Source organism: Anabrus simplex, chromosome 1 (assembly GCF_040414725.1).
Source record: "Anabrus simplex isolate iqAnaSimp1 chromosome 1, ASM4041472v1, whole genome shotgun sequence".
In the NCBI taxonomy this organism is placed as follows: Eukaryota; Metazoa; Arthropoda; class Insecta; order Orthoptera; family Tettigoniidae; genus Anabrus; species Anabrus simplex.
The window spans coordinates 565659-578953 of record NC_090265.1 but is presented as its reverse complement, the minus strand read 5'-3'; the positions used below and the strand labels follow the sequence as shown (position 1 = coordinate 578953).

The window sequence follows — 13295 nt, the reverse complement described above, 5'->3', positions numbered from 1 at the left end:
TTGCAATCCTTCCTGTTCCCTTGCTTATAGATAGGTGCAATTACTGCTTTTGTCCAATCTGAAGGTACCTTACCAACACTCCACACTAATTTTACTACTCTATGAAGCCATTTCATCCCTGCCTTCCCACTGTACTTCATCATTTGAGGTCTGATTTCATCTATTCCTGCTGCCTTATGACAATGGAGTTTATTTACTATCCTTTCCACTTCCTCAAGCATAATTTCACCAACATCCTTTTCCTCCTCCCCATGAGCTTGGCTGTTTGCAACACCACCATGATGATTTCCTTTTACAGTGAGAAGATGTTCAAAATATTCCCTCCACCTTTCCAGTGATTCTCTGGGATCTGTTATGAGTTCACCTGAATTACTGAAAACACTGTTCATTTCCTTTTTCCCTCCCTTCCTAAGATTCTTTATTACTGTCCAGAAAGGTTTCCCTGCTGCTTGATCTAGCCTTTCCAGGTTATTACCAAAATCTTCCCATGACTTCTTTTTGGATTCAACAACTATTTGTTTTGCTCTGTTTCTTTCATCTACGTACCAATCCCTGTCTGCCTTGGCCCTTGTTTGGAGCCATTTCTGATAAGCCTTCTTTTTACGTTTACAGGCTGCTCTCACTTCATCATTCCACCAAGATGTTCACCTTTTCCCATCTTTACACACAGTTGTTCCTAGGCATTCCCTTGCTGTTTCTACTACAGCATCCTTGTATGCCACCCATTCGCTTTCTATATCCTGAACCTGCTTACTGTCTACTGCTCGAAACTTCTCACTAATCATATCCATGTACTTCTGTCTAATTTCCTCGTCCTGGAGATTTTCTACTCTTATTCATTTGCAGACAGATTTCACTTTCTCTACCCTAGGCCTAGAGATACTTAGTTCACTACAGATCAGATAGTGGTCTGTATCATCAAAAAATCCGCGAAAAACTCGTACATAAACAACAATTTCTTTAAATTTGATGAAACCATCTATCAACAAAATGGACTGGCCATGGGATCACCTACATCGGGAATTCTAGCAGACATTTATTTAGACTTTCTGGAATATACAAAAATAAATAGCAATATGAAGAAATCAAGAATGTGACCTCTACCCTACAAGAACTAAACAACATTGACCCCCACGCTTAAGTCCGAAAATAATAAAGTAATTAATTTTCTGGATTTAACTATTCTCAGAAATCCATCTGCACTTTCATATAGAATCTTCAGAAAACAGACACAAACTGCCAATACTATTCATCAAGATTCCATACACCCCCAAACACACAAACGTGCAGTGCATAATAGCATGGTTCATACTGTACAAAATGTATTATGTACCCGTACTGACTTATGCAGCTGAGACTTGGACTATGACTAGCAGGCAAGAGAGTAGAATTCAAGACAGTGAGATGAAATTCCTAAGAAGTATGATAGGAAAGACAAGGAAAGACAGAGTGAGAAATGAAAATGTTAGGAAGGAAGTTGAGATAGGAAAGCTAAATGATAGAGTTGAAAAGAATAAACTAAGGTGGTCTGGATATGTAAAGAGGATGGAGGAGAATAGAATTCCAAGACAGATGTTGGAGGCAAAGTGTGAGGGCAAGACAGCAAGAGGAAGACCTAGAACAAGGTGGATTGAATCGGTGAAGAGTGGCACAAGAAGATGAAATTTAGACTAGGACAAGATCGTGGAAGAGGAAGGGCGGAAGGAAAGAGGAAGATGGAGAAGTACCATAAATACCCTGACCTGACAGGGGCTGGAATAGGGGAAATGATGATGATGAGTTGAGCCGTATGCTGTCGGCCCATAAGAGACAATCAGACATGCATTTGCCATATAAGATAATTATATTGAGGTGGATTTCAGTCAGGCATTGGAAAAGTAGCAGATTACAGAACAGTTGAGACCAGAAGTCCATGGAGACGTAAAGTCGCTGTATGTTGTTTACAACCGTGGGAAATGTTAGCACATCTTCTCCGTCTTAGCTCATTCCTACTTTAACTATTTCCATGTGACATATCATTTTGAAGTCTGTAAATATAATTTGAGAAGATATGTGTTATTTTATAAGGCAAGGCATTTCAGAAATGTTGGTACCTTTGTAACTGTAACAGAGGATGTCCATCACAGAGATGGAAATGGCTGGTGTTAAGTAGTCAAGAAGAGCAAGAGTCAGAGTGAAGTGGAAAGAATCATTCTTAATCTCAAATGTAATTGGAATAAGGACGAATGATGATTTGTGGACATAAAATAAGTAGTTAGAACTTTCTTAAGGTTGAGATTATTGGTGTTAATAGCTTGCAACCTGCCATAACTGTCAGTGACTAGCTCACGCATTGAGCTTGCCCTTTGTTTACAGGGATAAAGCGGGCTTTATGAATTGTAAATTGTAAATACATTGTAAATTATAATCATTAAACCAAGCAAAACTGGGTTCCTTACTGGAAAATAAATGGTATTGTGTTTATTAACTTTGCCATTCCTACTGTTGCAGGTGTTGTAGGACTGCTATGGTTCGCTGCTTGGTGGGTGCTGGTGAAGCGAGGTCCGCAGTATGATCGCTGTATTGATGCTCGAGAACTCAAGTACATTCAGGATTCACTTGGTACATCTCAGGAGGTACAAACATTTCTCTCTTCCAGATTTCCTCAAAGTGAACTTAGTTAGTGTGAGAACGAAGTGGGCAGGAATAATCAATGCATTGTTTGTAAAAACAAAAACAAGACAGATGTCATGCGAGGCAAACACAGCTGAGCAAAATTGAATTTACCAATTTGAGAACAATTGTTATTTACATATTGTGGTTCACAACTTGAACTAGGAATAATACATACACATCTTCATTCTAGACTGTTATACCTTTCAGCATTAAGTCTGCTCGACTCTGTGAATTAAGTGCCTCAATGATCCTTGGTGACTTGATTTGAGAACTGGAAAAAATCCAAAGAAAAGCAGCTTGATTTATTTTGGGTGATTACCAACAAAAGAGTAGCATTATGAAGATGTTGCAGTGTTTGGGCTGGGAAGAATTGGGATTAAGGAGAGGAGATGCTTGACTAAGCACTACGTTTATTATTTTTAACCATAATAGTTTAATTTTTTTGACCCATGTTGACTTCAAACTAATCCATCAGCAGTAACTGAAAACACAAAAGAGACCAAGTCTCTTATAGTGCATTGGCACTGCCTGTGACTTCAGTAGCCTATGCAGTGGCCTCCACTACATGCATGAGCCATACATCTTGGTAGGCATACTAGTTAGCAACTGATGAGCCCAAATTGGTACATTGGGGTGAAATGCTAGCAATCAAGAATGAGTTACCTGGGAAATTTATAATTTCCAGTAATGGAACAATCATATTATACCTGTATTGACGAGTAATCACACTCGCTACTTTCATATCTGTTACTCCTAACTTGTGAATAAAATATCCCGAGTCCTCACAGCCTAATACATTGCCCTTCCCTATTTAAGGGCAGCTGCCTGGCAAGAATGACTCAGTTTTCTTACAGGGGCATTTAAATTCTAATAGACACAGAGGTCAAATGAATAAAGGTATAAATGATATTTCTTTTGAAATTCATTTCTAAATGATCAGTGCTTATATATTTGTACTTACCTCAGTTTTGAATCTAAATATTGTCCAAGTTTCCCAAACCTGCCTTACTAACGGGCACATGAAAACGTCTCCAAGGAATTAATCATCAGTTTCATGTAAAACAATGAACCCCATATAAATTGAAACACCTACATATCCCAGGTAGTATTAACAGTGTCAGATTTTCTTTGTAAATATTCAGCATGAGTATTCATTTGCTTTGCTAATCGCTCATAAAATTCCCATCCAACTAATAGTTCAAGAAAGTATTTTTCTGAACACCCGAAAGGATAATTTTGACCAGTATTGTTTTCCTGTATTTGCAGTTATCAAATCAATTATTGGAATTTCACATATCACTAGTAACATTCCCCTATGGCGCTGTCCCTTCGTCTTCGCACAATATTTGTTCATGATTTTCATGATTCTTGGAATAATTATCATTACTACATTCATCAGAATACAATTCTGAACCACTGCTAGAAAGTCTACTGTCTCCACTAATTTCTGACACGTCTTTTTCATTGTTTAATCTTCTTATTCTTATCCTTCTTCTTCTTCTTTTGAGACCATATTGGATCACTTTAATCAACCCTTTGGGTTGTCGATTCCTTGGTAGGAACTGTCTGAGTCTTGCGGTCCTCCCAGTACTTCTTCATACGATTGTTTAATAATAATGATAATAATGATAGTAATAATGTTATTGGCTTTACGTCCCAGTAACTACTTTAACAGTTTTTGGAGACAATGAGGCGCCATAAATAAGTCCCGCAGGAGTTCTTTTACATGCCAGTAAATCTACCCATACAAAACTGACATATTAGAGCACATTCAAATACCACCGGACTTAGTCAGGATTGAACCTGCCAGTTTGGGGTCAAAAGTCTGGGCTGCTTGAATGTAAATTTCAATTTCTCAACCAGACGGCAGAGGATGGATATATGACTCTACTGTTGATAGACTGTGGGAGATGAACTGCGGATGAGTAATACAGCTCCTGTGAGCTTGTATTTTCAATTCTTGTTTTTATTATCCACTCTTTTCAATACATAAAATGTTTATTGTCCTAAAGGGTCATTACAATACAAACGTTAATAGGAACATGTTTTGCTCACTGTACTGAGCATCTTCAGCCATATTTTATACAATTGTCTCAAGGTTAAGTCATTCATTAAGTCCTATTTACAATAAATTTGCACATTAAAAATGGTTTTACCGGGCGAGTTGGCCGTGCGCGTAGAGGCGCGCGGCTGTGAGCTTGCATCCGGGAGATAGTAGGTTCGAATCCCACTATCGGCAGCCCTGAAAATGGTTTTCCGTGGTTTCCCATTTTCACACCAGGCAAATGCTGGGGCTGTACCTTAATTAAGGCCACGGCCGCTTCCTTCCAACTCCTAGGCCTTTCCTATCCCATCGTCGCCATAAGACCTATCTGTGTCGGTGCGACGTAAAGCCCTTAGCAAAAAAAAAAAAAAAAAAAAATGTTTTACACAATAAAATGTCATCACACTTAACAAGTAAACAAGAAAAACTGACAATTAAAATGTCTCATTAATGGACTAGATGTTAATTACATAATATTGATGTCCAAGTCGTAATAAATAAGCCAATCAAATTGGAAGATTTGGCTAATTCTCGTTTGATTCTTGATTTTTCCAAGCACTATTAGTGTATTTATCGAAGTTTCAATGTTCATACGAAAATAGTAAAAGTTAAAAGGACCGAACTCGATAGCTGCAGTCACTTAAGTGCGGCCAATATCCAGTAATCGGGAGATAGAGGGTTCGAACCCCACTGTCGGCAGCCCTCAAGATGATTTTCCATGGTTTCCGATTTTCAAACCACACTGTACCTTGATTAAGGCCATGGACGATTCTTTCTCATTCCTAGGCCATTCCTATTCCATTGTCGCCATAAGACATACCTGTGTTGGTGCAACATAAAGCAAATAGCAAAGTTAAAAGGTTAAACTTGCAGTATTTTTCCGTTGTGTTTTCGTTAATTGACATCTACGCCATTATTAAGGGATGGATCATTGGAGGTTTATACTCTGTTGTATGCATCATGCTTGTAGTCTTCACAATCTTCAACTGATTTGAGTCAGCCTGTATTTCCTGGTCACTTTGTTATTAAGCTTGGTTTAAAGGGACGTTATAATTATTACATAGGCGTGATGTGTTGTATACTGCAACGTTGAGGATGAATGTGTCCTTTTGTTTCATGCTTTTTTGTTTAGTTGCGCTTGACTATTTTCATGAAATTGGTCTTATGCAATTCTGTGAGCTTTCCGAGACAACCATGCTAACATGTTACGTGCCTTCGGGGAACTATTAACTGCTTATACTCACGACAAAAGCCTGAGGAATCACACTTTGCATGCTCCAAAAGATGCTAAAAAGAATTATGGAGCCTGTAGTTATGTAATTTCATTTACACTACTAATACAGTAGTGAATATATCCCCCCACATAGGGTTGGGATCAGGAAGGGCATCTGGCTGCAAAACTATTATCAATTCACAATAGTGTCAACCCAGATTACTGGAAAGAAAGTCAGGAAAGAAGAAGAAGAATAACACACATCAGCAGAATACAGTATACAAAGGGGGACCCAAAAATAACAGGACACTACTTTTTAAAAAATACAGAATTTATTCTTTCGAGTTACAAACATTAGTCCCCTTCGAAGTACTTTCCATTAACACTAGGTAATACATTTGTTCAAATATTTTTAGCACTGTGCAAAACTAGTTCCATACTCATCCTTTCAGATATCCTGCAGTACTGCGTTCGATTCCCTTTCATCTGCAGAATGTCTGCAAAATGTTTCCTTTTCAGGTCCCTTTTCATCCAGGGAAACAACAAGGTGCAAGATCTGACGAGTAGGGTGAGGGATGAAGCGGTGTCATGCATTTTTTTTTGCCAAAATATCACGCACAGAAATGGCTGCATTGGCTGGAGCATCGTTATGGTCAAAGAACCTGTCCCCACTCCACCACAAATTGGGCCATTTCAACCGAACATTCTCACGCAACCACCTCAGAACACTCAGGAGGAAGCCTTGGTTCACCGTTTGATGTTCAGGATCATACTCTCAGTGAACAATGCTGCGAACATCAAAAAAAACAGATCAACGTTGTCTTCCCAGCAGTTTTGACTTGCCATGCCTTTTTTGGGCAAGGAGTCTTGGGTGCTGTCCACTGCGATGACTGTGCTTTGTTTTGGGATTGTACCGAAACACCACAGTTCATTCCCATTGACAATTTCTAAATGGTCTAACAAGCCATGACAAGCAGCAACATGAGCCTCTTTTTGTGGGATGAATTTGGCCACGATTCATCTCATCAAGCAAATCTTCGGCTACAAAGCACAACAAGCCACGCATGAATTTTGCCATGATTTGTCTCATTTGCAGATCTTCAGCTACAGTGCATTGATGCATGAAAATACACCCTTTATCCTCTTATACAAGCACACAAAATTTTCCCACTTCTTTATCAGTTCTGGACGGTAAAGGCCAACCTGGGCATCGAATGTCTTCGATCATCATGTTGCGGCATTTGAATCACTAATATTATTCAAAAACCTGAGTTCTTTTCAAGGCATGTTCTTTACAAGCTTTAGACAATATATCAGCTGCATCCCATGTACTTTTACATGCTGCATGCTCTTATTGAATATCAATCATTTCACAAAATCACAAAAATTGCATAGGTCAAAAAGCACGTTGCACGAAAACTGCCACAAGGAGTCGCTACATCGTCTCAAGCCATGTCATTTGGCATACTGACTCAGGAAGGGTTACTTAACACCCATCTAGTGGGAGAAGCCCTAACTACAAGAGTGATGTACACAGCAGATAACATGCTGTTATTTTTGGGTTTCCTTTCATATACACGAATACTTCGTATATGTGAAAACTCTGGACATATTTTTTCCACAATAATTTAGTGAAGAAAACTTGGGTGCTCGCATTATTTGAAATAAGTTTGTACTGCTTCACCTCAGACGATGGATCCTGTTATGCTATAGTGTTGCCTGGCCTTGGAAGTGAAGTGGGAAGGGAATGTTCCCATAATCGCTCGTTCACGGCTACTAAAGATAAGCTTGGGTTTATTGAAGATGCAAAGAACATTGGAAACCATGCAACAGGAAGGATATACGTTGGCAGGAAAATTTGCACCCGCAACTGGCAAAAAGCAAAATGCGACTTTGAAAAATAAATAGTAATCGCTGGGCAATTCACGCAATAGGTTCCTGTACAGCTGATATCAGACAACACACAGGCAAAACTAATTCCTTTAACCATCAGGTATTGCATCATTTTTAAAACTTACTGGAAAACATGGGAACTCATCTCTAATTCAAGACCAAGTTTAGCTTGTGATATCTGAAGCCATCTGTCTTCGATTCAACTCAGTTACTTCAGTCTGCCGGAACTAAACTACCTGCAAGAAAACATCTGGTAACAGCATTAAACCACAACCATGGAATGACGTATTTCATTCTTGAAAGAACATCATCAGATCACATCAGCCTGAAATATTTACAAAAGTATAAATGTTTATGTGTATTTCTCTTAAAATCTGGACCTTATCTTAACCCTTTGTGATTGTATGGATCCAAGAAATTTCTGCAGTCAGGACATACATATTTCAGGGTAAAGAATCAAGTTCATAAAATGTTATGGTTTCTGAATTATTATTTGCATTATTATTTCTATTCAACATAAATTTGATATGTACTAAAAAGCATATTTCTGAACCTATAAACATACATATTTTCTAAAATGGGTACTTTTCCGATTAATATACAGTGCACAAGGTTTACATACTGTAGAAACAATTGAATGACTCCTTTATATCAGGCAACAATGGAATGATACCTAATAATGCTTGTTCCATATGGATCTTGGGCTGCGCTCAAGTTTGGTGATTTCATCACATGAGTAGCTGTTGGTCTCAGTAAAAAACTTATTATCTATAAATAGGGAAAAGTAGTCAATAGACTGCATCAAGTGGCAAGTTTGTCTTACATCCAGAATTATTACAGAGCGCGTGTTCCTTCAGTTTCCTGTCATCAGACTTTACTTCCTTCCACCCGTCAACATACGGTAAACTTCCCACTCTTTCATCACTACTGACACTTTCATCGCTCAATTGTTCATTTGTCCCTTGTATTTTGTTCTCAAAATTACTATTATCACTGCTAGATTCTTCTCCTAACACTTTTTTTTTTATCTGTTCCTCATCTAAAATACTATATCGCTTTCTATTCAACCCAGAAAAGCCAGCTGCAACCTCGTCTGACACCATGTGGTCAAGCTCTGCAAAGAGAGACAGGACACATCCTGTATCTCGTAGTTTATATTCTTTGCAGTTTCCTATATTGCGTAGAGATGGCAGCAGAAGCTACTCCATGGGTCCTTGAACATATCCCTTGGGGACACTGCGACGAGCGACTGCACAGAATGGAAAATGTGAGATGTTGAATATACATCGACCGTGGAAGCATATTACACTTGTTGATCACATACCGACATACGTCAATCAATCAATCAATCAATCAATCAATCAATCAATCAATCAATCAATCAATCAATCAATCCTGATCTGCACTTAGGGCAGTCGCCCAGGTGGCAGATTCCCTATCTGTTGTTTTCCTAGCCTTTTCTTAAATGATTTCAAAGATATTGGAAATTTGTTGAACATCTCCCTTGGCTAAAAATAAAATTCAGGAAATTCAATCGTCAAATGTTACCAGTGTTTCGCCCAGAGTGCGGCATGGGCTCATCAGTTGGATACCGCACCTTTTCCAAGACACTGGCCGGCTAGCACGCTGGTAGCGACGCCACTGCAAGCCATACATGTGATAAGCACAATGCAGTGCCGATGCACTAGAGGAGAATTGCATCTCCACTTGCTATATTGCCCTCCCGGGCTAGCATGACCAAAATATGGCTTCCGATTGAGATATCTAAAAATAAAATTCAAGAAACTCAATCGTCAAATGTTACCAGTGTTTCGCCCAGAGTGCGGCATGGGCTCATCAGTTGGATACCGCACCTTTTCCAAGACACTGGCCGGCTAGCACGCCGGTAGCGACACCACTGCAAGCCATACATGTGATAAGCACAGTGCAGTGCTGACGTACTAGAGGAGAATTGCATCTCCACTTGCTATATTGCCCTCCCGGGCTAGCATGACCAAAATATGGCTTCCGATTGAGATAGCTAAAAATAAAATTCAAGAAACTCAATCGTCAAATGTTACCAGTGTTTCGCCCAGAGTGCGGCATGGGCTCATCAGTTGGATACCGCACCTTTTCCAAGACCTCCCCTTCCTATAAACAAATATTTGCCCCAATTTGTCCTCTTGAATTCCAACTTTACCTTCATATTGTGATCTTTCCTACTTTTAAAGACGCCACTCAAACTTATTCGTCTACTAATGTCATTCCACGCAATCTCCCTGCTGACAGCTCAGAACATACCTCTTAAATACAAAGTATGTTACAAGTGTTATTTTTTTTAATATCCACCTATTCAATATATAGAGATCTTTTTTAAGAATTAAATATTATTATAAAATGTTAAGATACATGTTTCGCCCATATTAAGGGCATCATCAGCCTCAAACTCAAACCTGTATGGTGAAAAATCAGGATCCTGATTGTTCTTACAAGTCGTATGTATTGAATAGGTGGATATTAAAAAAATAACACTTGTAACATACTTTGTATTTATGTACATTTCAATACAGACCTAACATGAGAATTATAATGTATAACATACCACTTAATCGAGCAGCTCGTCTTCTTTCTCCCAATTCTTCCCAGCCCAAACTTTGCAACATTTTTGTAACGTTACTCGTTTGTCGGAAATCACCCAGAACAAATCGAGCTGCTTTTCTTTGGATTTTTTCCAGTTCCTGAATCAGGCAATCCTGCAAAAGGTTAATCAAGTCCTGTTTCCTCTCCACTTTAGCATAGAATGCAAGGTGTTGAAAAAGCCATTGGTCTGTCATTGACAGAAGTGACAGTGTTTACAAAAACTATACTGAATATTTACAGATGTATAGATAATTTTAAATCTATATATTTACACTCCAAACAGTGTAATCTTGGAATAATAATAATGACCCAGTCTTTAATACCTCACTCATACCCCTGTATTCTCACTCTTCCATGCTCATACTCATACACAAGCACTCCCAAATGGGCACGGATACACTTTCACCCACATTCAACTGTACTTGCACACATCATTCTTGAAATATGAATATATACAAGTTATATACACTGCCTAACAAAAAAATTGAAGCACCCACAAGACGAGGAGGAGAAAATGAAATGGACCTTCACGTGTTGAGAAGGTGCATGATGTTATGTCAGTGACTACAAATTTGAGTCAAATTTACTAAAAACTTGGTAGTATGACCCCACTTATGACATTGCGCCTCCTCTGGCCTGAATGCATGCACTGATCCAGTTGGGAACGGTGTTATAAAGCCGTTGTATCCTCTCCTGAGGTAAGCTGGCCCACAACTGTTGTAACTGGTCCTTGATATCCTGGATACTCGCACTGAGCAGAATTGATATCCAAGCTGGTCCCACACATGTTCTACTGGGGGCAGATGTGGGGATCTTGCTGGCCACGGCAGTACCTCAACATCACACAGACAGTTCATATAGACACGTGCCTTGTGTAGATGAGCATTGTCCTGTTGAAAAATGGCACTGTGATGCTGTTGAATGATAGGTAACACATGAGGACGTAGGATGTCCGTGATGTACCGTTGTGCTGTCAGAGTTTCCTTAATCACCACCAGTCATCGTACCCGATGGTTCCCCACACCATGACACCACGAGTAACACGACTGTGCATCTCCAAAACATTGGAAGAAAGGGACCTCTCCCAAGGTTGTCGCCATACTCCCAGATGATTGTCAACTGAGGTGGTGCAGTACCACGGTTCATCACTGAATACAATGTGCTGCCATTCATCAGCAGTCCATTTTTCCCGGTCATGGCACTGCTCCAAATGCAGCCGTTTGTGTTGTGGGGTTAGCAGCAGCCTACGCATGGGAGGGTAATTCCCTAGTTCGGCTGCTGCCAGTTTCCGACCAGTGGTGTGGGATTACAAAGAATGTTGCAGGGAGTCCATTGCTTGTTCTCAGATGGCAGGCACAGATGTGAAGGGGTTACAGTGAGCTTGTTCCACAATATGGCGATGCTCTCTTGTGGTGGTTAAACGTGGTTGACCAGAAACTTGACGATGAGTATGCCTGCCCTCATGTTCCCATTCAGTTCAACAATGGGCCACTGTCACATCCAAATGCCATACAAATCTGGATATTTCATGATTTGACCCACAATGAGGCCCCTTTCAAACTCTGCCAGGTGCTGATAATGCTGTCTCACATGAGTGTGTGGCATCTCGATGTCCTTCACAATGATCACTCAACATCTGATGCTGTTCATGCCCTTATATACCCTACCAGGCCTGGTAACAACACTACACACGAACAACACTACTGCACTCTAGTGGCCGTTCTATGTCACAGAGAATTGCAACTCTAACCATTTACATACCCACTGATGATGTGTACGAGTACGAAGTTACATTAACATCCATCCATTTCTTCTGGGTGCTTCATTTTTATTTGTCAGGAAGTGTACAATACATACATGTATTTACAAATACATTTTCTTCACTGCGTGGAGGAAGTGAGGAAGAGAAAGCAGTTTTACTTCAGTTGGTAGGAGGTTCCATAGACGAGCAGACCATGCGTAAAATCCATTTGAATATGAGGTTTTTCTGGCGAGTGTGGGAACAAGATTAACTCCTTAATTACACAGCAGTAATTAAGATGCATACGATGGAAAGGGGGTGAGATGTGTGTTGTCTGTCAGGGATTTCTTAAGGAAGGCTACATCTATTTGTTGATATAATGAGTTCACTGGTGGCAATGACTTGGCTGCACGTAAAGGGATGTGGTTTTTTTATTATACATTCTGCTTGATGCTGGACACCTTCTAGTTTCCTCATCTTTTCCGTTGTCGTTAAGTGACAGGAACGGAGACCATAGAGTAGTATGGGCCACACCAGTGAAGTGTACGCCAATCATAGGGCAGAGACATCTACAGACAAAACCTAGTTTTGTGTATGCCTGCACATACTTATCCCATTTTAGATTCTCCATAATGTGAATACCGAGCAGTTTGATGGAGTTGGAAGGCGACAGTTGGATTGCCTTACATGAAGATATTTTCTTTCTTTCTTCTTCGAATAACCCTTTTGAGGGTACGATAAATCAACTTTGGTTACTTTTCTTTGCATTTAACTTTCTTTGTTTCAAAGCCTCCTTCATTTACTGAGAGTCTATTTTTTTCCAGTTGTTAATTTCTTTGTCTCCTGAAATCCTGCCTTTTGTGCTACTTCTCTGAAATGTGTTCTGTTTTCTATCATATCTATTTTAATTCCAGTGTTTTTCATATCCTTTTAAATTTTAGTGAACCACGTTGGTTTGGATTTGTAACTGTTCAATAAGTTGAAGATATGTTTAGTTAGTCTATTGTTATTCATTCTATAAATGTGTCCAAAAAACTGGAGTCCTCTTTTCCTCCTTTTCCTCATAACAGTTTTTAGTTTTTCTACTTTTAAATATAGCTCTCTGTTTGACCATGGTCTAAATTCAGCAT

At 39.4% G+C, this 13295-nt stretch overlaps 1 protein-coding gene across 4 annotated transcripts in view; it reads left to right on the top strand.

Moving 5' to 3' along the window:
• LOC136883299 (sialin) overlaps positions 1 to 13295 on the top strand; it is a 181498-nt gene that overhangs the window by 129706 nt on the left and 38497 nt on the right. For all 4 annotated transcript variants that reach the window (XM_067155545.2, XM_068225241.1, XM_067155537.2 and 1 more), the window contains one exon: positions 2491 to 2615. In XM_067155545.2, the coding sequence (XP_067011646.2) occupies positions 2491 to 2615 (125 nt within the window). The remainder of the gene's footprint in view (positions 1 to 2490; positions 2616 to 13295) is intronic.